Here is a 20,869-nt window from a genome sequence, read left to right as displayed (position 1 = left end):
TGCTAAAGGGTGTGTATACATGTAAAAAAATATAAATAAATCTCATGCACTGAGAAACATGTAGCATGTGGTCAGTGTGAGTGCAGTGTCCAGTGGAGGGCCAAACCCAGGGTTTGGGTTCTGGTTGGCCAACCTTTGTCTGAGCGTGTGCGGCTCTCCTCCAAATCCTTCTTCATGCTCTCCATCTTCTCGGCCATATCCCTGCTCCTGGCCTCCGAGTCCTTCAGTTTGCTGTAGACACACGAGAGAGAGAGACATAGAGAAAGAGAGAGAGGGGGGACAAAAGGCAGAGTGAGAGGAGACAAGACAGATTAAGTCACATTTGCGGCCATGCCCCGTCTACATTGTCACTTGATGTCAGTCATATTTACCCCTCACCCCGCCCCCTCCAACCTTAACAGTCTCAGGCTTCCCTTGAAAGCGGAGGGGTCCGGGTTTGATAAAGGGGGAGGGGTCAGGGATTGATGAAGGGGGAGGGCTCAGGGATTGATAAAAGGGGAGGGGTCACGCTACAGCTACACCAAGCGCGGAAATTCTGCCGTGCGGAAATAGAACGTTCATGGAGCGGATCTTTCATTTAGCCGGCTACACTGGACACGTTGAAAATGAATCAGTTTTGCTGTCTTTGTTTATTTATTTTATAAACACTGTCAACTATCTTACTTACTATTTAACACTTGAATCTATCTACTTACTATCTGCAAATAGAAAAGCAACGTTAAAATAGTTAGAAACGTAAAATCTTCATGGAAACAGCTCTTGAGGTTTTGAGAAATAATTGTATTTAATGCTTCCTTCATTATTTACAGCAGAATATATAATAATTTTCATAGATTTATGACCAGACTATGAAAAAAGGGCCACGCAAACCTTGCGGAAGATAATAAAAATAGAAGCCAGTCTATTTCTCAATTTTCCGCGTGGAAACTCAGTTTCCGTGTCTGGTGCAGCCACTCTCATTGCTTACAACGGATGAGAACTCTGCTGAGTCCACACCGCGTCCGCAAGGCTGAATTTCCAGGCGTGGTGTAGCCACGCCGTCAGGGTCAGGGCTTGTTAAAAGGGGGAGTGGGGGTCCCGGTTCAACAAAAGGGGAGGGGCTTGGGGGCTGACCTCTCGAAGGAGATGTTGGCCGCCTTGACCTTTCGCAGCTCCTCCTGCACCAGCTGCTTGGCCCGGATCTCTGCGTCCAGGGCGGACTGCAGCTCCAGGCGAGCCGACATGTCCAGCTTCTGGCTGCGGCGCACCTTCCACAGCGGGTCCTGGGAGGAGGGAACAACAGGCGACAAACGTCAGACTGAACTCATCTGGCCTGAACTCATCTGGCCTGAACTCATCTGGCCTGAACTCATCTGGCCTGAACTCATCTGGCCTGAACTCATCTGGCCTGAACTCATCTGGCAGCCTCCATCTGACTCAGTCACATGGCAATTGTCTTCAGTGATTAGAGTTGATTCGTGTGCAACTTTCTGACAGGCAATAATACAATTGACGCGCTCAAGATTTGTTTTCAATGAGAATTTGAATACGTGTGGGCATTATCTTTGGAATTCACAGTAGCTGTATACAAGCTGTGTGTGTGTGGGTGGGACTCTTCAATTAAGACATTCATTAGCCTCATGGGATTTAGCTTGACGGGCAATCTTCGCCATGGCTCAAATTGCATTATCATGCGCTGCCAGTTGAAATCCTTCAATACATACACACTTAACTGAAGGTAATCCTTGTTACGATTTTTTTGCGGCACCAATAGCCTTTTTTCCCAGCATTCCTAGACAGTGAACAGGTAACAAACTGCAAGCTGAGCCCAGACATTCCCATCAAGCTAAACCAAGCCCCCAGCTAACCACCTCAGACATTATTTCCTGTGAGAGGTAAGTGATTCGGCATTTCGCCAACAATGTTCATTAACTGGAAGCAATCTTTCAGTTGCAAGTTTCACTTACAAGTGCTCGGAAAACTGGCCTCACAGGAAATAATTCGGTTACTGATTCATTTGGGATGCAAGCTGCGTTCAATCACACAATCATACATCTGTAAAAACAGAAGTGGCGTCATTCGTTTCGAAACCTCAAACACCAGAGTCACCATGACGTGAACAGCAAAGCGGCAGGTGCAGTTCCAATGTCGAGTATTTCATCCGATTTCAAGCCTATCCCCCACCACTCCCCCATGCAAGCGGCGAAGGTAGGGGCCTCTGTTATCGAGCGGATGATGGGAGTGAGCGAGGACGTGTCATTCCTGAGGCCCGGCCATGACAAACACAAGCTTCTCAGGAAGCCGGGATGACATTCCATGGATGCCGGGACAGATCGTGTGACATCACGGCCCCCACTAGGACAGGAAATGATGAGGCATCATATCCTCTCCACAACCCCCCCCCCCCCCCCCCCCACTCCCTCCTCCCCCGATACCTTCTCACCAGACACCGACTGGCTGTCTCTGACCTGACCCAGCTAACCTGACTCATGTTACATAGGGAGGAGAGGGGGGAGGGAGGTTTGAAGGATGTCCATTCTCAATGTCACCCTCAGCCCCCAGCCTACGCTGTACTGCACACGTGAACCACATCATCTTGCTGAAGCCCAAATGCTTCCGTTTCCCTGTTTAAACGCCAGTCGTAGTCAGTAAGTGCATCTTCTTCATTGAGTCTCCCCTACCCATCAAATGTATTTGAGGTCACCTTTTTACTGGTAGGCATCGATCAGTTGGAGAAGTCTGGCCCGGTCCGGACAAGATTGAAGTAGCTGTGATGTACAGTTCCTTCCAGTCAAAACTGACCTCAGAACAGCCTGTGACCTCAACTAAACGACCTGCTCATTTTCCAGACAGTTACCGCTGTTCTGAGATCAGTAGTAAGGAAAGCAGAGCGGACGGATACGAGACACAACTGCACTCATCCTAGAATTCACTCTATTCACATGTTGGCTTCTACCCATTGATTAGTTCCCAATCTGTGTTTGGTTAGAACTCGTAACATGCATGTGTAATTCTTGATGGGAAAGCAGTGGCGCTTGACAGCTTCTCTCTCAATGAGTTTCTGAGGTCGTCAAAGCCGTGGAAAGGCTTCTTTGAGGAGCAGTGTCTCTTCTGTCACTTGTACGGCCCCTCGAATTCTTCTGACAATTTCCACTCGATCCAATTTTGCTTTCTAGGTCTCAAAACGCTGCAAAGTGCCGGCCGCTTTTAGAAGTGTACCGGCTGGGGATTACAAACCCACTTTCACACTAGCCTGAAATACCAATTCAGATCACGCTGGCTATTCCAGGTCATCATTTCTGAGGAGCATCATCGATTTGACCAACCACAAGAGACGGGCCGTATGAGTGACAGACAGGCTACCCCATTGCATGAGAGCAGATTTGGGTTCTGCCGTCAATGGGAAAAGGCAGTGATTTGATTGGTAGACTCACCCTCTTGTCCCCACCAAAAGGGGGCAAGGGCCTCTGAGGAGGTGTGGCCATTCCCGAGTCTCGCTGGGTATAGTTAGGAGCAACGCATACAAATGAAAACACTTCATGTACAACTAGATATTATGGAGATTAGGGCATGCTATTTTATAGTGGCTTAAACCCTGAATCCAAATAAAAACATGCTTTGAGTGTGTGTGTGTGTGTGTGTGTGTGTGTGTGGAAAGGGAGGGAGGGACGTATTGGAAATGCCAGCTAAATATAACTGCGGTGCAGTAGTAGTGGTTGTATTTCCAAAGGCTTGTTTTCAGCCCTCATGACTAAGAGTCATCTCTCTCCATGACTAAGTGATTATTAAAGCGTAAAGAGGAGAGTCATTCATTCGTCTGCATTTAGTAATGGGAAGATACGACTTCCCAGCATCACAAAAGGCTGTGTGTGTGTGTCCACGCACACCAACACAAACGCACCACTGTGTCATATTCCATTTGTTGTCTCCAGAGTCAAATTGATCACAAGTGGCTAACATCTAACCTAATGCGCAATTGTAACCCTCAAATAAGGATTATATAGGATTATAAGAAACTATCTGGCCAGCAGAGTCCATCATATACTTACTTCCAGCCTTAACCTTGTTATACCGACAGGATATTAAATCAAAACGTGACCTTGAGTGCAAGGTTCCCCTCCTGGTAGCCTAGCCTAGCGTTGGCAGTTGTCATCTCCCCTCCATCTATTCCCATTAGGTAGGCTATTTAGGGTACAGCTGCTCAGAGCAGACTTAGCCTTAGCTTAATGGCATCAGCACTGGCATGGAAAGGCGGGGAGGAATTGTGTGAGTATTTGGTGGGGGGGAGGTATAAGGTAAAGAGCTGAGTAGGTAGACAGAAAGACCGTACAGGCTTGTTTTCAAGTTTAAAAGGAGAAACATTAAGGGCCTGTATTTATCTGTGGCGAGAGCTAAAACAAATGCCCTTCCTTTAATGGAAATGTCGCGAACGACTCAAACAGGTCCACTCTCTACTGACAAAGCTTGATCGAAACAAATGCCGAAAAAAGGAATGAGACTCACACTCAACCGGTCCCGATTACTCTAAGTCAATTTCAAATAATTTCCTGAACTAGACCCTAATTGGAACCGAAACGGAATTAATCCCGACCGTGACTCCTTGAGGAGGCTACACCCTTTGTCCTCTCGGCCGCTCTATTTCGAGAAAGCCCTGGGATGTAGCGGCTCAGACGCGAGGCGCAGGGAGAAGACGCCGTGTCCACCCGGGTGCTCAGCTGCACCGCTGCCCCTCCAGCATTTCGACCTGGACAGCTCCCCATAAAGACTCCATTGTCCTCGCTCGACTGAACGCGGGTGAAACTCTTACGCAACGTTTACTACAAACATCTGCTCGGTGGCCGACTTAGGGGGGGGGAAAAAAAACAGGACAAAGAGTGATGCCGTGCACGTGTCTGTTTGTAGCGTTCTGGGGGAGGCTACTCCAGAGCGGAGCCTTGCTCGCCGTGGGAAGAGGCTTACACGTTCTGTGTAGGAAAGTGCGCTGAGTGGGTATTCTGTCTGTGTGTGTGTGTGTGTCTCGGGTGTCTCCTCACCGATCTGTGAAGGCGCGGTCGACTTCAAAATCCATAGTGCCAACCTTTCATTGTCTGTCGTGTGTGTGTGTGTGTGTGCCCCCGTGTAGGAATCATCTACAGTTCTAGTCGTATGATCAGTCCTAGATCATCTCTCTCAACCCCCTCTTTCCCTCTCATTTGTTGGCGTGTGCCTGTGTAAAAGCATGTTTACATGATGTACTGTACGAGGGGGTGGGGAGGGGGCTTCCGCGTGTGAGTGAGTGTGTCCTACCAGGGGTCTGGAGCCCAGGCTGGAGCTCCGGAGAGACTCCAGCTCCTCGGTCATCTTGGAGGCCAAGGCCTGCAGATATCCACGAGCATCCTTCTCGTCGCTCACCCTGCGGAGAGAACGCAGCGCACGGTCGCATCAGGGCCCGGGATGCTTGCGCAAAGTCACCCAGCCGTGAAAAGAAAAAGCCCCAGACTGAAATGATTTACACCAACGATATGAATGCGCTGTAGGAATCCTGTGGTTTTGAATTGTACGAGCGTGGCTGTACAAATCCTGTGGTTCGTTGAAGCCTAAGTGTCAGACAGTAAGTGGGAAAAGGGGGGGGGGCGGGGCTTGCATGATGAGCGCGTGGGCTGGTGTTGGAGCTGTGCGCGTCCCACTCACCACTGGATGATCTCAGCGATCTGGGCCTCCCAGTGGGCCACGCTCTCCTTCTTAGAGGCCAGGTCCTGCAGCTCGTCCTCCAGCTGACGGTTCTGGGCGGTCAGCTTGTCCACAAACGTGCACAGCTGGCCGGGGTGGACGTGGAGGAGAGCGGGGGAGAGGTTATTTCGGGAGAAATGGTGGGGGGGGAGCATGTGGTCCTGTGTGTGTGTGTGGGGGCAGGAGGTTCAGTGGATAGAAAGAAGAAGAAGAAGAAAAAAAAAAACAGGGGCTTCGCGGTCCTCACCCTGTCTGTCTCGGCGGTCAGTTTGCGGTTGTCCTCGGTCAGCATGCTGCGCTCGCGCTCGTACTTCTCCTTTAGCGCGCCCACTGAGTCGTCCATCTCGGTTTGCCTGGAAATGATTTGGAACACACAATGTTGGAAGATTCCCTCGTAGGAAGACACGTGGAAGGACACACGCAACCTTCACTGTGATCAAAGCAGTTTCTCAATGGCCAGTGTATGATGCCTCGTAGACCAGACTAGCCTAAACTTGATCAAAGTAATTTAGTCTTTAACCTATACCCTACCCAGAAATAGGTATGGAAGGGAAGCTAAATCTCATAACCAAGCTTAGCATAAGCTAGCATAGCATAGCCAAAACCTAGGAATCTAAACCGAGACTAGCTTAGCTTAGCCTAGCCTAGCATCGCCCACCTCTCCCTCTTGGCCTTCTCCAGCTTGTCCTTGAGCATGAGCAGCTCCTTGTGGAGGGAGAGCTGCTGGCCCTCAGAGTCGTGCAGCTCCTTCCGCAGGCTCTTCAGCTCGCTGGTGTGCGAGGCCTCGCGGCGGACCAGCTCCTCCTCGTAGAACAGCACCTTCTTGTCCAGCTCCGACTTCACCTTGGACAGCTCCTGCTGGGACTCGGGGCTCCCACTCCCACTGCGCCCGCTGCCCTGCTTCATCTGGGGGGGTGTTGAGGGTGGGGGTCGAGGGGCGTGGGGGGAGAGGTAGAGGGGAACAGGACGTTCAGATGGATCAGGGCCACAACCGCCTTGACGGCGCGGGCCGCTTTTTGCGGGAGGTCACGCACCGTCATCCATCCGCCCGTCTTTGTGCGTTGTTCAAACAATGTGAAGGATATGCACCTCCGAAGCGCATTCCAACGAGTTGGTAACGACTCACTCATCCATTTTTAGGGCAGGGTGGCATATGGGAGGGTCCGAAAAAGGAATGCAACTAGAGCACTGACGTCAGAGAGGGAGTGAAGGGAGGAGAGGAAGAGAGGTGGAACCGGGACAGTACGCGGCCCAGCCGTTCAAATGAGGTCAGAGCTCACAGAGCAAGGGAGGCAGGAAGAAACCCCAAATGGTGGCCAGACACAAACAGATTCCTTTCGACTTGATTATAACTCCTAGAACCTCCTAGAACATAGGGGCCCTTCCTGGTCGACCCAGGCTGCTTGGCCTGGCTGAGGGGAGATGTTTCCGTGGTTTAGAACCCCTCGCCCCTCCCTTCGCCTCATGATCTGTGGACCATCTGTTATTCCGGAGGCCATTGCCAACAGCAACACCGGTCCACAACAACAAACAACGGGGCTAAATATAAGCATGGACAGAAGGACTTCCCCCTTTGTCAGAAGAGCAGTCGGGCAGGGGGATGTGGGAGAGATGAGAGGAGGTAAATAGATAGTAGAGTGGAAAGTTAGTAGAGGGGAAAGAGGGGAGTACAAGGCTGGAAGGAGAAAACGTTGAAAGTGCGTGTGTACTGGGAGCAAGGGGGGTGGAGACAGACGGGAGGATGAGAGTGGATGAGTGAGGACTGGTGTGTGTGTGTGTGCGTGTGTGTGTGCATGTGTGTGTGTACGTGTCCTCTGACCTTGAGGGTCTCCAGCTCGGTCTCCAGCTGTTTAGAGTAGACCTCGCTGTGCTCCCGAAGCTTCCTCTCCTTTGACGCCTCCGCCTTGGCGTCTTCCAACTGGGCCTCCAGCTAACACACACACACACACACACACACACACACACACACGTGAGGTCGAGCATCTAACAAACAGGTCGATGTACACAAACATGTTCAAATACACTCATATGAAGTCGCAAAACAAAAGCTGAAAGACATCCCAGTTGTGGCAGACACCCCAGGCAAAATATACTTCTGTCACAACCAAAAACATCATGAGACAAAGAGAACTGTTGGCATTTTATATTCATAGATTAGAGCAATGGAAAAGAGGAGATGTGCTAGGTTGGTGAGAACAGACAGTTACCTAGGGAAATGTTAGAAATGTCAACACACTTTAGCTACCAAACACGCAGTATATGCTTCCTACAGCAACTAGACACTTGCTAAATATTAAACAATTGTGTCAACTGACACGTGACAAGTGATAAAAGTTTGCTCACGTGTTAGCTACAAGCTAAGTGCTAACGAGAAGCTAAGCTTGACTAGCATGAGTGCCCTCATTTTAGCATGAGTCGAATTAGCGCGAGGGCGCCAGCTAACGCGAGCCGGCCTCGGCCTCACCTCCTTGCGGGCCTTCTCGGTCTTGCGGATGTCCTGGCGCATGGCGTCCACCTTCTGCACGGCCGCCTCCATCTCCTCCTCCTTGTCGCGGAGCTGCCGGGAGAGGCGCTGCTTGGTGGAGCGCAGCTCGGCCATGCGCTCGCTCAGCTCAGAGAACTCGTGCAGGGCCAGCTTCCTCTGGGAGTGGGCCTCCTTCAGCTCCTTGGTCTGGGACTTGAGGCGCTCCAGGGACTCCACCAGTTGCTGGTGTGTGTGGGGGAGGGGGGGGTTGGATGAGGGGGGGAAAGGAGGGGAGGTGGGGGTGGACAGAGAGGGAAGAGAGAGGTGATGGAGAAAAGAGAGAGGTGATGGAGAAAGAGAGAGGTGATGGAGAAAGGGAGAGGTGATGGAGAAAGGGATGGGGGGTGGAGAAAGGGAGAGGTGATGGAGAAAGGGATGGGGGGTGGAGAAAGGGAGAGGTGATGGAGAAAAGAGAGAGAGAGGTGATGGAGAGAAGAGAGTCGAAGGAGGGGGTGTTCAGGGAGGTAAGAGAGAAGTGGGTGAACAGAGAGGAGGGGGGGTGAAAGGGGAAGAAAGAAAGAGTGGCAACAAGAGAAAGCGAGAGAGTGAGGGGAAGAGAGCAGAGAGAGGGAGGTGAGAGGGAGTTTGGTGGGCGAACGGGTGGGTGAGGAGAGGAACGGAAGGAGAAATGCCAAAAGAAGCAAGACGGGGGGGGGGGGGGGGGGGGGTTGAGAGGAAGGGAGGAACGTCAGAAGTCAGAGATGAGACACAGAAAAAGGAAGAGAAATGAGTGAGGAGGGAAAAAAGAGCAGAGCGCACAGAAAGAGGGATGGATGTTGAAAGAGCGAGACAGAACGCCAGCCGCAGACATGAAGGGAGAATGAGAGAGGGAAAGGGAGAGCGAAAAGAGGACAGGGAGAGTGACGGAAAAGGGAGGCGCGGGGGGGGGGGGGGGGGGACCACAAATCAGTTTAAACTCCAGACATAGCAAATTACGACCACTACTAAATCTAATTGTATTCATAGGGATGCTACTTATTTTAAAAGGGGTATTTTTAACCAAAATTCCTCATCCATTTACAGCTGTTTTTAATACACTTTCATTAGTGTAGAGCGTTATGGAGTTGGGCAAGCTTGCATTTTATCTGACTTCACGGAGAGCTCTGAGAGGGACCCACATACAAACAAACAGACAAACTAGTTTAGTGTCAACGCACTTAAACCCTGGTCTAAGGAAGATGTCAAGGCCAAATAGCTTGGCTAAGGCGATTAGCCAAATATGTTGTGTGTGTGTGTGTCGAGAATTCTGACCGCCGCTAATTTATGGCATGGTGGAATGCATCTAAATAAAATAGTCCTTTTGTTTGTACACTGGGTTGATGTACCGGACTGAGGATATTAGGTTAGGAAGACTGTGTGTGGGTATGTACACGTATGTCATTGTAACTGATGATGTTAGTGCGTGTGCGGTTATTTTGTGTTCTTCATGACATCTGCGTTAAGTCAATACACCAACTGCGTCATTGCCATCCGTACAGAGCACGTTGACTAAAAAAGGCAAACATGGCGACCTATGGTCAAAATATTCCAAATGGCGGAAAAGTGACACGGTGCAACAGAACGGCTGAATACATTCGCCCTTTTTAGGGTTTTTCCCTGTTTGACAATTCCACTGGCGCAGCCAACTTCAGCATGTGAAACTACCGTATTCTTCCACAGAACAACCTGGAGGTGTTGAGCGTGTGAAAAACCTACCTTGTGGATGTCTTCCTTCTCCTGCCTGAGGGCCTTCACCTGCTTGTCCAGGGCCTTCAGCTTGGAGGAGGAGCTCTCGTAGTCCTGCCGCAGGGTGACCGCCTCCTCCAGCTGCTGCTCCAGCCTATCAGAGTCTGAGGAGAGGAAGCACTTCCTGGTCAGGGGGTGGCTGATTGGTCCACTGGCACATAAGCTCAAGACGACCGGGTGTTAGATTCATAATGGTAAACAGAGTTAAGTATTCTATAATGGGATAGGCACGGCCTGGAAATTGTACTAAACCATTGTTGGATTGCCAGGTTTGTGGTCGTTGTGGGTTGCCAGGTGTGAGAAATAAACCCCCGCGCCTGCCCTCACCTGATAGTTTCTTTTTGAGCCTGTCAATCTCCTCGTTGAGCTTCTTCATCTCCTTGTCTCGACCTAGAGTGCCGGCTCCACGACCCGGGGCGTGGAGCGCCAGGGTGGACTCTAAGGGTCAGACACAGACCAGAGGTCAAAGGTCAGATTCAGGTTTTATTACAAAGAACAACCGGGTGAACAGAATGATCCATTGTCCCTATGATTGTTAAATGGAGTAGGTTGCCAGAAATAAGTAGTAGACATCATACGGTGTTGAGTGTGGAAATCATTAAATTAACAGCAGGTAAGCTGGTAGTCTGAGGGAATAACCAATGGTGTACAACTGCTGTTATGTGACGTGTGCCCATTTTTCTGCAACGAAATGTGCCCGCATGTTTTTCGTTTGCCGAAAGTAATTTGTTTCTCAGCCACGAGCTACACAAACGACGACACACAAACATGCAGGGCTACTGGTCCCGTGAACCACCCCTCCCCTCCCTGTCGCTCACCCTGCAGCTTGCGGTTCAGCTCCTGCTTCTCCTGCTCCAGCCGGCGGATCCTGCTCTCAAAGGCCTCCACCTCCTCTCCTCCCCCGCCGCCCCCCTCCACGGACCCCCCGTCGGGCAGCACCTCACGGCCCACGCTGCCACGGTCGGAGAAGCAACTGTCGGTGGTGTAGGTGAAGCCCACGAACGGCAGGTGCTGACCCGTGAAGCCGGTGTGGGACACCTGAGGGGCGATGTCCTGTGTGCGGAGGGCAGGGAGGGTTAGTCGAGTCTTTCCCCCTCCGACATGGGAGAAGTTGGCACGTTGCATAACAGTCCTGCCATTTCGACGGACTTGGCTGAGCGATTGAAAACGTTTCGGGTTGAGGAAAAAAGGGTCTGTCTGAGCACTACGGCTCCCACGCAACAACCATCCTTGTTCCTCGCTTGGCTGAACCCTGAAAAATTCAGTTTATTTCTTCTTCAAAATTCAGGACACAAGTCTGGTCTTCCTCAATAGCTCCGCAATCATGAATAAAGGTAAAGCCTTTTAAAAACAAACACAAAAACACCTCCAACCCTCCACAGAAGTAGCAAACTGCAGTGTCCTAAAGCGTTTCTATTTTAAAAAGTAGTTTTAAAAGGGGGAATAACACTTTGAAGACAACTTTCCTGGCTAACGTACCGCGTGGGATTAACACGCTAAGCTAAGGTAGCTAGCTAGCTCCGCGGTTTCGCGGGACGCTAACCCACCGGGTTCTTCAGCACATCGTCGTCCACGTCGAAGTTGGACGTGTCGGACGGCGAGCTGACGTCGGGGATGTAGGGGGCCTCGGTGGAGCGGATGTGTTCCCACGCGATGCCGGCGAAGAACGGGTGGTCCTTGAAGTCGCCGATGCCGTTCTGGCCGAGGCGGCGCTCTCGCGAGCAGATGAGCCGCTGGATCAGGTCCTTGGCGTCCTCCGACACGTCGCTGATGTGGGAGGGGAACTGGAAGCGCTCCTGGGGAGGAGAGGAAGTGGGTTTGTTGTCTTGAGTGGCAACCGTGTGTGGTTCTTTGGTAGGGTGTGTGAATGTTTCGCAACCTTTTCCTAAGATCTCCAATAGAACATTTCGCCTTTTTAGTTGAACAAATGTGAGAATTTACTATCAATGTGTGTCCTGATTTAGAAATACATATCTGCATTATATATATTAACGTACAACATATCGCAGACCACCAGACGTAGTTTCGGAGAGAAAGAGTATGTTAAGGAATGAGAGACGAAGAGGGGGAGAAAGAGATGAAGACAAGGAACAAGAGACAGCAGTAGAAAGGGGAGTTGAATGTAGACAAGAGCATAACTAGTTCCTATTTAGACATGGTGAAGCCTTTGATTAAAATAGCTGTAAAGTAGGTAAGTGTTTTAGGAACTGGCCCCTTGAGATTAGTACTTAACCTGGATTGCTTCAGGAAATACTACCCTGAATAAGAGTCTCCCTCTACACAGACGTTTTGACGAGAAATCGTTCTGTTGATAAATCCAGTCTTTATGAATACTTAAGCCTAAAGTCAACTATAAATAAATCACAATCGATCCATTATTGAGAGAGTGAAAAAAAACTGGACGCATATATGATTGATACAATCAATAAATAATTGAGAGGAGACAGTTCTCCAACACATCGAAACTTATTTATAGCACAAACCATAACGAGTCGCCAGTGGGGTGTGTGTGCTCCTTCAGGAGCCCAGAGCAAGGAGGAGAGGCTGGGGCGAGGGGGAGAGGAGAGGCTGGGGCGAGAGGAGAGGCTGGGGCGAGGAGAGGCTGGGGCGAGGAGGAGAGGAGAGGCTGGGGCGAGGGGGAGAGGAGAGGCTGGGGCGAGAGGAGAGGCTGGGGCGAGGGGGAGAGGAGAGGCTGGGGCGAGAGGAGAGGCTGGGGCGAGGAGAGGCTGGGGCGAGGAGGAGAGGCTGGGGCGAGGGGGAGAGGAGAGGCTGGGGCGAGAGGAGAGGCTGGGGCGAGGAGAGGCTGGGGCGAGGAGGAGAGGAGAGGCTGGGGCGAGGGGGAGAGGAGAGGCTGGGGCGAGAGGAGAGGCTGGGGCGAGGGGGAGAGGAGAGGCTGGGGCGAGAGGAGAGGCTGGGGCGAGGAGAGGCTGGGGCGAGGAGGAGAGGAGAGGCTGGGGCGAGGGGGAGAGGAGAGGCTGGGGCGAGGGGGAGAGGAGAGGCTGGGGCGAGGGGGAGAGGAGAGGCTGGGGCGAGGGGGAGAGGAGAGGCTGGGGCGAGGGGGAGAGGAGAGGCTGGGGCGAGGGGGAGAGGAGAGGCTGGGGCGAGAGGAGAGGCTGGGGCGAGGGGGAGAGGAGAGGCTGGGGCGAGGAGAGGCTGGGGCGAGGAGGAGAGGAGAGGCTGGGGCGAGGGGGAGAGGAGAGGCTGGGGCGAGGGGGAGAGGAGAGGCTGGGGCGAGAGGAGAGGCTGGGGCGAGGGGGAGAGGAGAGGCTGGGGCGAGAGGAGAGGCTGGGGCGAGAGGAGAGGCTGGGGCGAGGAGAGGCTGGGGCGAGGAGGAGAGGAGAGGCTGGGGCGAGGGGGAGAGGAGAGGCTGGGGCGAGAGGAGAGGCTGGGGCGAGGGGGAGAGGAGAGGCTGGGGCGAGAGGAGAGGCTGGGGCGAGGAGAGGCTGGGGCGAGGAGGAGAGGAGAGGCTGGGGCGAGGGGGAGAGGAGAGGCTGGGGCGAGAGGAGAGGCTGGGGCGAGGGGGAGAGGAGAGGCTGGGGCGAGAGGAGAGGCTGGGGCGAGGAGAGGCTGGGGCGAGGAGGAGAGGAGAGGCTGGGGCGAGGGGGAGAGGAGAGGCTGGGGCGAGGGGGAGAGGAGAGGCTGGGGCGAGGGGGAGAGGAGAGGCTGGGGCGAGGGGGAGAGGAGAGGCTGGGGCGAGGGGGAGAGGAGAGGCTGGGGCGAGGGGGAGAGGAGAGGCTGGGGCGAGAGGAGAGGCTGGGGCGAGGGGGAGAGGAGAGGCTGGGGCGAGGAGAGGCTGGGGCGAGGAGGAGAGGAGAGGCTGGGGCGAGGGGGAGAGGAGAGGCTGGGGCGAGGGGGAGAGGAGAGGCTGGGGCGAGAGGAGAGGCTGGGGCGAGGGGGAGAGGAGAGGCTGGGGCGAGAGGAGAGGCTGGGGCGAGAGGAGAGGCTGGGGCGAGGAGAGGCTGGGGCGAGGAGGAGAGGAGAGGCTGGGGCGAGGGGGAGAGGAGAGGCTGGGGCGAGAGGAGAGGCTGGGGCGAGGGGGAGAGGAGAGGCTGGGGCGAGAGGAGAGGCTGGGGCGAGGAGAGGCTGGGGCGAGGAGGAGAGGAGAGGCTGGGGCGAGGGGGAGAGGAGAGGCTGGGGCGAGAGGAGAGGCTGGGGCGAGGGGGAGAGGAGAGGCTGGGGCGAGAGGAGAGGCTGGGGCGAGGAGAGGCTGGGGCGAGGAGGAGAGGCTGGGGCGAGGGGGAGAGGAGAGGCTGGGGCGAGGGGGAGAGGAGAGGCTGGGGCGAGGGGGAGAGGAGAGGCTGGGGCGAGGGGGAGAGGAGAGGCTGGGGCGAGGGGGAGAGGAGAGGCTGGGGCGAGGGGGAGAGGAGAGGCTGGGGCGAGAGGAGAGGCTGGGGCGAGGGGGAGAGGAGAGGCTGGGGCGAGGAGAGGCTGGGGCGAGGGGGAGAGGAGAGGCTGGGGCGAGGGGGAGAGGAGAGGCTGGGGCGAGGGGAAGAGGAGAGGCTGGGGCGAGGAGAGGCTGGGGCGAGGAGGAGAGGAGAGGCTGGGGCTAGGGGGAGAGGAGAGGCTGGGGCGAGGGGGAGAGGAGAGGCTGGGGCGAGAGGAGAGGAGAGGCTGGGGCGAGAGGAGAGGCTGGGGCGAGGGGGAGAGGAGAGGCTGGGGCGAGAGGAGAGGCTGGGGCGAGAGGAGAGGCTGGGGCGAGGAGAGGCTGGGGCGAGGAAAGGCTGGGGCGAGGAGGAGAGGAGAGGCTGGGGCGAGGGGGAGAGGAGAGGCTGGGGCGAGGGGGAGAGGAGAGGCTGGGGCGAGAGGAGAGGCTGGGGCGAGGAGAGGCTGGGGCGAGGAGGAGAGGAGAGGCTGGGGCGAGGAGGAGAGGAGAGGCTGGGGCGAGGAGGAGAGGAGAGGCTGGGGCGAGGGGGAGAGGAGAGGCTGGGGGTGCCTCTGCTTCTGACGCTGGCCAGGGCCCTTTGAAGCAGCCATGCAAATTCCAGCTAAATCCCCCCGGGTCCTTGCGTGCTAGGCACTAGCTGCAGTTTAGCTCATTCCTGCTGCATGGGTAACTAAGCTAATGCTGTCAAGGCAAATGGCCCAACGAGCGCACCTTACTTCTGTTTATCTTAGTTCAATTCTTCATCGTGTCCTTGAATATGCTTGGTGGTCAAATGTTATAAGGTACTAGACAAGGCATTCTGTTTATGCGGCGTATTCCCTCCCCAGAAAAAAAGTGACCCCACCAAGCCCATTCCTCTAGCAAATGTGGTTCTGGTGTTGGTTAAGAATGTGGAATCTGAGGAGCGTCCGCCATATTGGCAGCCGTTTTACGACTCCCTCAAAGGGCTAAAGGCCAGGCGTCGTTTTTTTTTTTTTTTGGGGGGGGGGGGGGGGAGTAGGTTGAAAGAAAAAAACAACGTTGCCATGCATCTTTAGCCTCGTTCTCTGACCTCACCCAAGATGGCGGCCGCCAGCGGGGGGGCTTACCTCGTGGTTCATGATCTTGCCGTAGGTCTCCACCAGTGACTCGGCGTAAAACGGGGTCTCGCCATAGAGCATCTCGTACATGCACACCCCCAGGGACCACCAGTCGCACTCGGGGCCGTACTTCCCCATGCCGTCCTCCATGGCCTGGAGGATCTCAGGGGAAATGTAGTCCGGAGTGCCGACAGCTACTGAAGACTGGACCTGGGAGGAGGCAAGGGGAAGAAGAGGAGGCCATTAAGAGTTGTAATCCGATTGACTGCCAATTCAAATGGGGTCCAGTCTCTCGGATGATGAATTCGGATAACTGTTTTCTTTATGTTGGTCCAATATAATTGAATCTAAATTCTGGGCCGTCTGGATTATCTGTCCCTGAGGTGAATTTGATAGTAAAAGCATAAAGTGACATGGTGCGTAGCTCTCTTATCCAGCTGAGAAGTATTGTGCGATGGCTTCAACCTCGGGGCTCTTGAAATAAAACTGAAATTAAGCAGAGTTTGCACACTCGTAAAGCTTTAAAAGGCCTTATTAAACTTGTGAAGCCCTATGCAAATGCAGTCCTTTATCTTAATTACCGAGATCCCTGAGGCCTTTGCAACACTTGCTCCAGTGTTCTCAAACAGACAATTAAGGTCCTTATCACGCCCGTATGGCCCTCGGGCCTCATCAGAACCTCGTAAAAAACGCGGAATCATCTTTGCCGAGGTCAAGCGTTCCTTTTCAGGAAGGAAAATCAATCATCTCCTCAGGCAGCGCGGTGGATAAAAAAAAAAAAAGGTTGCTCGCAAACTCTCGGAGAGAGAAGTAATGAAAACAAGTAGTATAGAAGAGGAAGACGAGGGGGGGGGGAATAAATGTGGTTCAATAACCCCCGGCTCTGTAGCACTCTGCTTACAGATTTAGCTGCCCCCCCCCCCCCCACAATTCATTTCCCCGTGTCATAAAAGCCATTAGAATCGAGGGGAGCGCTCGTTTCCACCGCACACAGGCTGACCTGTGTCTGCTATGCCGCATTAACTCACTCTACAATATTGCTTAGGTTGGAGGGGGGGGAAACATCAAGCCACTAAAGAGGGTCACAAAGTTCACGGCGATATAGACCGGCGAGAGTTATCGGGGTAGTGCATTAACCTCTGTTTGAAGACCTAAAAAGTTTGGAAGGGGGCGGACGACAAGCTTTCAAAGTTGTAAACTTTCTTCCAATCATCATTAACCAGCCTAAACGTATCACTTTCAACCTACGAGGGACCTACTTTGATCATGGCCCAACTCCCCCATCTAATCCCACAAATATTTCACCCGAGCGACGGCTAAAATGAATCGCATCGCCTCAACGTACGGCCCGCAAAACGCCTACGACGGACCGCCCGCGCGGCCGTTGTGATTCCCAAATCCACGTTCTATGCCCCTCCCCACGGTATGTGGAGAGGTCAAGTCCAGACAACAGACATCCCAAATGGAGTTAAGACTCAACCAGGGAACCCAACCTTCAGATGTTTCCCTGAAACCCATCCAAGAGTGCCTCAACAGAGTCACCGCATACATTTACATTTAGTCATTTAGCAGACGCTCTTATCCAGAGCGACTTACAGTAATTACAGGGACATTCCCCCAAGGCAAGTACGGTGAAGTGCCTTGCCCAAGGACACAACGTCATATTATCACAGCCGGGAATCGAACTGGTAACCTTCTGATTAGTAGCCCGATTTCCTAACCGCTCAGCCATCTGACTCCCAGCGCCCGGCAGATGGATGCACGTTGCGCCGGCAGAAGGGATCCACTTCTCCGGGAACATCCGGGTGACGTGCAGATCAGTGGGGGGGTGTATGGAAGCCTTTCCTCCCTGAATAGACGCACTGTCCCATTCTTCGGCCGTGTGAGCGTCCGTCCGCTACACCGTCACAGGGTTGCATTGTATCGGCATGGCCTCACACGGGCTCTGGAGGTCCAGCTCTGGAGGTCCAGCTCTGGAGGTCCAGCTCTGGAGGTGTCGGAATTTATACTAACCCCCGAACAGTGCTGGGGTAGTTACTCAGAAAAAGTAACTAGTTACAAGTTACTAGTTACTTCTGAAAATTGTAACAAGATTACTTTACTAGTTACTGCATTTGAAAAGTAACTTCACTACTAGTTACTTTCATTTTTTTTTAGCAAATGTCCAAATTTACCGCAAAGATACATGGACAAACATCATGGCCCTTTCATCACTTTATTTTTCAATTTTCAATAAAGGGCATCTCTTAGCCTTTCCACATAGTGTATTGTAATTGTAAACATGTAAAACAAAATGGCATATAAAACTCAGCCATTCACTTGAACGAATATTAAGCCTGTACACACTATCTGACCAAAGAAATATGCCTCACTTTAAAATCTCAATGAGATGACGGCAAATGAAAGACACCTCTCGCCTGGAGTGCATTTTACTGTAATATTTTTGTCCTATCGAACAACAAAGTTAAAATAATGATAATATCGCCAGTGGCTAAACCCTCCTGTCTCCGTCTCATCCATTTTCCCGCTTCCCTCCTTCTTCTACACCAACCTGGCATCATGTGATACTGGGTTGTCATTCGATGCATTCAGTGCCGGTGTCGTCTGCAGCCGCCTGCAGCCCAGCTGACTTAAAGCAGCCAATGGCATTCTCAGATTCGAGGCAGCCGCCTGCGGTGCTGCATGAAGTCAGCCCATGTCGAACGCGCCTAATGTCTACGTACCAGCAGCTATGTCACTCAAATCGGTCTCTGTGGCAACGGTGCCCAGACAAGCAAGCACACAGGCAAGCACCACTAAAAGAGAACTTTTCGGACCGGCAAAAATGGCTTGGGTAAAGCAGGAAAGCGCGTTCCTGAGGTCTAGTGAAGTAGTGTAGTTACCAATATTTTGAGAGTAATGCGTTACTTTACTTCGCTACCTATAATAGTAATATCGTTACTGTAATCCGTGACTTTGTAACTCGTTACCCCCAACACTGCCCTCGAAAGTGTCTGCAGTGCGAGTGTGTGATTATGAACCGCGAGCCTTTGACGTGGACTTGAGTGGTGCAGAGGAGGTACCTCGGCAATGCCCCCCCCCCACCACCTCCAGTCCTTCTCTCTCTCTTTCCCTCTTTTATCGGGAGGTCTGTGAGAAGTATTGACCTTGCCCCTGATACGACGCCGTCTGCTTTCTCGGTCGTATACTTCCGTGTGCTGCACGCTGTTCAGACTGCAGGCTAGGCTGTCTGTTGTTCTACTGTGAGACGTGGTTCGAGGATGTGGCAGGTGCGGACCAATGCATGCATGCGCGCACACAGATATAAACTCACAGATGCCCGCGCACACACAAGTCTACTGTTTAAGTTTTTTTTATGTGTGTGTATTTATGGCTGTGTGGTGTGTATGTGTAGTGTGTGTGTGTGTATTGTAAGTGTAGTGTGTGTGTGGGGTGTGGTGTGTGTATGTGTGTATGTGTAGTGTGTGTAGTGTGTGTGTGTGTGTGTGTGCTGCTCACCGTGCCATCCTGCATCATCTTCAGACAGGAGCCAAAGTCAGCCAGGCGGATGTGTCCGTTCATGTCCAGCAGCACGTTGTCTGGCTTGATATCTCTGGAGAGAGGAAGGAAGACAGAGAGGGGGGGGGGAGGGGGGGCAGGGAAAGAGAGAAAGGGGAGGAAGAGGGAGAGAAACAGAGAGAGAGACAGAAAGAGAGAGAGTGGCGGAGCAGGAGAGAGAGGAAGAGAGAGAGATGGAGAAGAAGAGAGGGAGAGAGAAAGAGTTTGTTAGGCTGGACGCGTAAAAGATTCCATTCCTCCTCCATTCCTCCTCCATCCTGCCCCGTCAGTTTGTGTGTGTGTGTGTGTTTTGCCATTCCACTTGGGATCCAACTGATTCTAACAGAAGCATCACCCAGTAGTTTCACAATTCACCGTCTGAAACACACGCACTTCCCTTCCCCTCCTCTTTGGCAGTTCTCTCCCAAGTGGATTGTGCGGACGAAACAGCTTGGCATTGTTCGGCCTCCCTCCCTCCCTCGTCAGCCCTCCTTCCCTCTTCTCCCTCACGCCGTTCCCTCTCCCTGCCTCCCCCCTCCTCTCCCTCCCTCTCCCTCTCCCTCTCTCTCCCTCTCTCTCTCTCTCTCTCTCTCCTCCCTCCCTCCCTCCCTCCCCTCTCGTTCCTTCCCCCTCCCGCTCGGGTCCGACGAGGCAGCATGATGGGTGTCCACACACAGACACTGTGCCCTCTGTTGTGCCAGGACTGGCTGGCACCCTGCTGGGCCCGGCGCAAACACATCAACACAAACACATCACACCCCCAGCGCAAACAAGCCCGGCCACACACACACCCACCCGCACCCACGACATTCCCATTTACAGCTATCAATACGACGTCCAAGCACCTTCGTTGATGCATTTCTCCGTCTCCTCTTTCACTCTCTCGCACCACTCGCCTTTTTCAGACGGGGGGATGGACACGCTCGCGTGAACACGCCAGAGAGGGAAAGGCTGAGTGTATCCAAGGCGTGCGCGGGAGGCCTGACCTTGGGAGCCCGTGATGCACAGCCCTGTCTGTGTGTTTAGCTTAGAACCCTGGCTTGAGCACAAGCAGACTGTAAACAGCGTGTCAAGACTCCGGGTGCGTAGCGAGACGAGGCTTCCCCAGGCGCCCCCCCCCCTCCCCCTCATCCTGTCATCCTCTCCCTCGCTCTCCCTCCATCACCCCCCCTCATCCTGTCATCCTCTCCCTCGCTCTCCCTCCATCACCCCCCCTCATCCTGTCATCCTCTCCCTTGCTCTCCCTCCATCACCCCACCCCCCCTCATCCTGTCATTCTCTCCCTCCCTCCATCACCCCCCCCTTATTCTCTCGATCCTTCTCTTACTCTCCACCACCCTCTCCTTCCTGAAGTGTGTTCCTTTTAGTCGCTCCTGACTATTTATCGTCTTCCCCCTCCCTTACCGATATTTGAAATTCCGAGGCCTTTGATTCTGATTTCGATTTTGTTGTGCGAGTGTGTTTTCTTCTTTTTTTGCACCCCCTCCCTCCCCCCCTCACCATGCACTCAATCTCGACGTAGCACAGCCATGAAATGGAATTATGCCCGCCTGCTCTCTGTCTGGGGATGATCCAGGAAGGATGTGTGGCAGGGCTGGGCTGGGCCAGATGGTTGACAATGACAGGACTCCATTTCCCAGAGGACACTGCTGCCAGGAAGTGGCCCCTCTACACCCACATAGAGAGGCGTAGGTATCCGTGTACAGGGCCAGTGGTATGGGACAGAAGCAGGCTCAGGACAACACGGGGGAGAAGGTGTTTCTCTGGGGGGTCAGATGGCTGAGCGGTTAGGGAATCGGGCCACCAACCGGTTGCCGGTTCGACTCCCGACCGTGCCGATGACGTTGTGTCCTTGGGAAAGGCACTACACCCTACTTGCCTCAGGGGAATGTCCCTGTACTTACTGTAAGTCGCTCTGTGAACAGCCTTGAT

General features: G+C 53.3%; 1 protein-coding gene across 4 annotated transcripts in view; it reads right to left on the bottom strand.

Moving 5' to 3' along the window:
- Positions 1–20,869, bottom strand: part of cdc42bpb (CDC42 binding protein kinase beta (DMPK-like)) — a 56,641-nt gene that overhangs the window by 13,546 nt on the left and 22,226 nt on the right. For 2 of the 4 annotated variants that reach the window (XM_084699630.1, XM_084699632.1), the window contains exons 6-20: positions 18,899–18,992; positions 15,410–15,610; positions 11,485–11,733; positions 10,756–10,990; positions 10,265–10,375; positions 9,908–10,041; positions 8,153–8,395; positions 7,508–7,618; positions 6,347–6,594; positions 5,936–6,041; positions 5,650–5,774; positions 5,266–5,371; positions 3,414–3,476; positions 1,114–1,262; positions 134–231 (exon numbers count right to left, since the gene is read on the bottom strand). In XM_084699630.1, the coding sequence (XP_084555756.1) occupies positions 134–231; positions 1,114–1,262; positions 3,414–3,476; positions 5,266–5,371; positions 5,650–5,774; positions 5,936–6,041; positions 6,347–6,594; positions 7,508–7,618; positions 8,153–8,395; positions 9,908–10,041; positions 10,265–10,375; positions 10,756–10,990; positions 11,485–11,733; positions 15,410–15,610; positions 18,899–18,992 (2,273 nt within the window). The remainder of the gene's footprint in view (positions 1–133; positions 232–1,113; positions 1,263–3,413; positions 3,477–5,265; positions 5,372–5,649; positions 5,775–5,935; positions 6,042–6,346; positions 6,595–7,507; positions 7,619–8,152; positions 8,396–9,907; positions 10,042–10,264; positions 10,376–10,755; positions 10,991–11,484; positions 11,734–15,409; positions 15,611–18,898; positions 18,993–20,869) is intronic. The other 2 variants (XM_084699631.1, XM_084699633.1) reach the window with 1 other exon arrangement.

Source organism: Hypomesus nipponensis, chromosome 6 (genome assembly GCF_054491055.1).
Source record: "Hypomesus nipponensis isolate SF chromosome 6, ASM5449105v1, whole genome shotgun sequence".
Taxonomy (NCBI): domain Eukaryota; kingdom Metazoa; phylum Chordata; class Actinopteri; order Osmeriformes; family Osmeridae; genus Hypomesus; species Hypomesus nipponensis.
The sequence above is the reverse complement of the archived record's forward strand: the minus strand, read 5'-3'. Positions and strand labels throughout refer to the sequence as shown.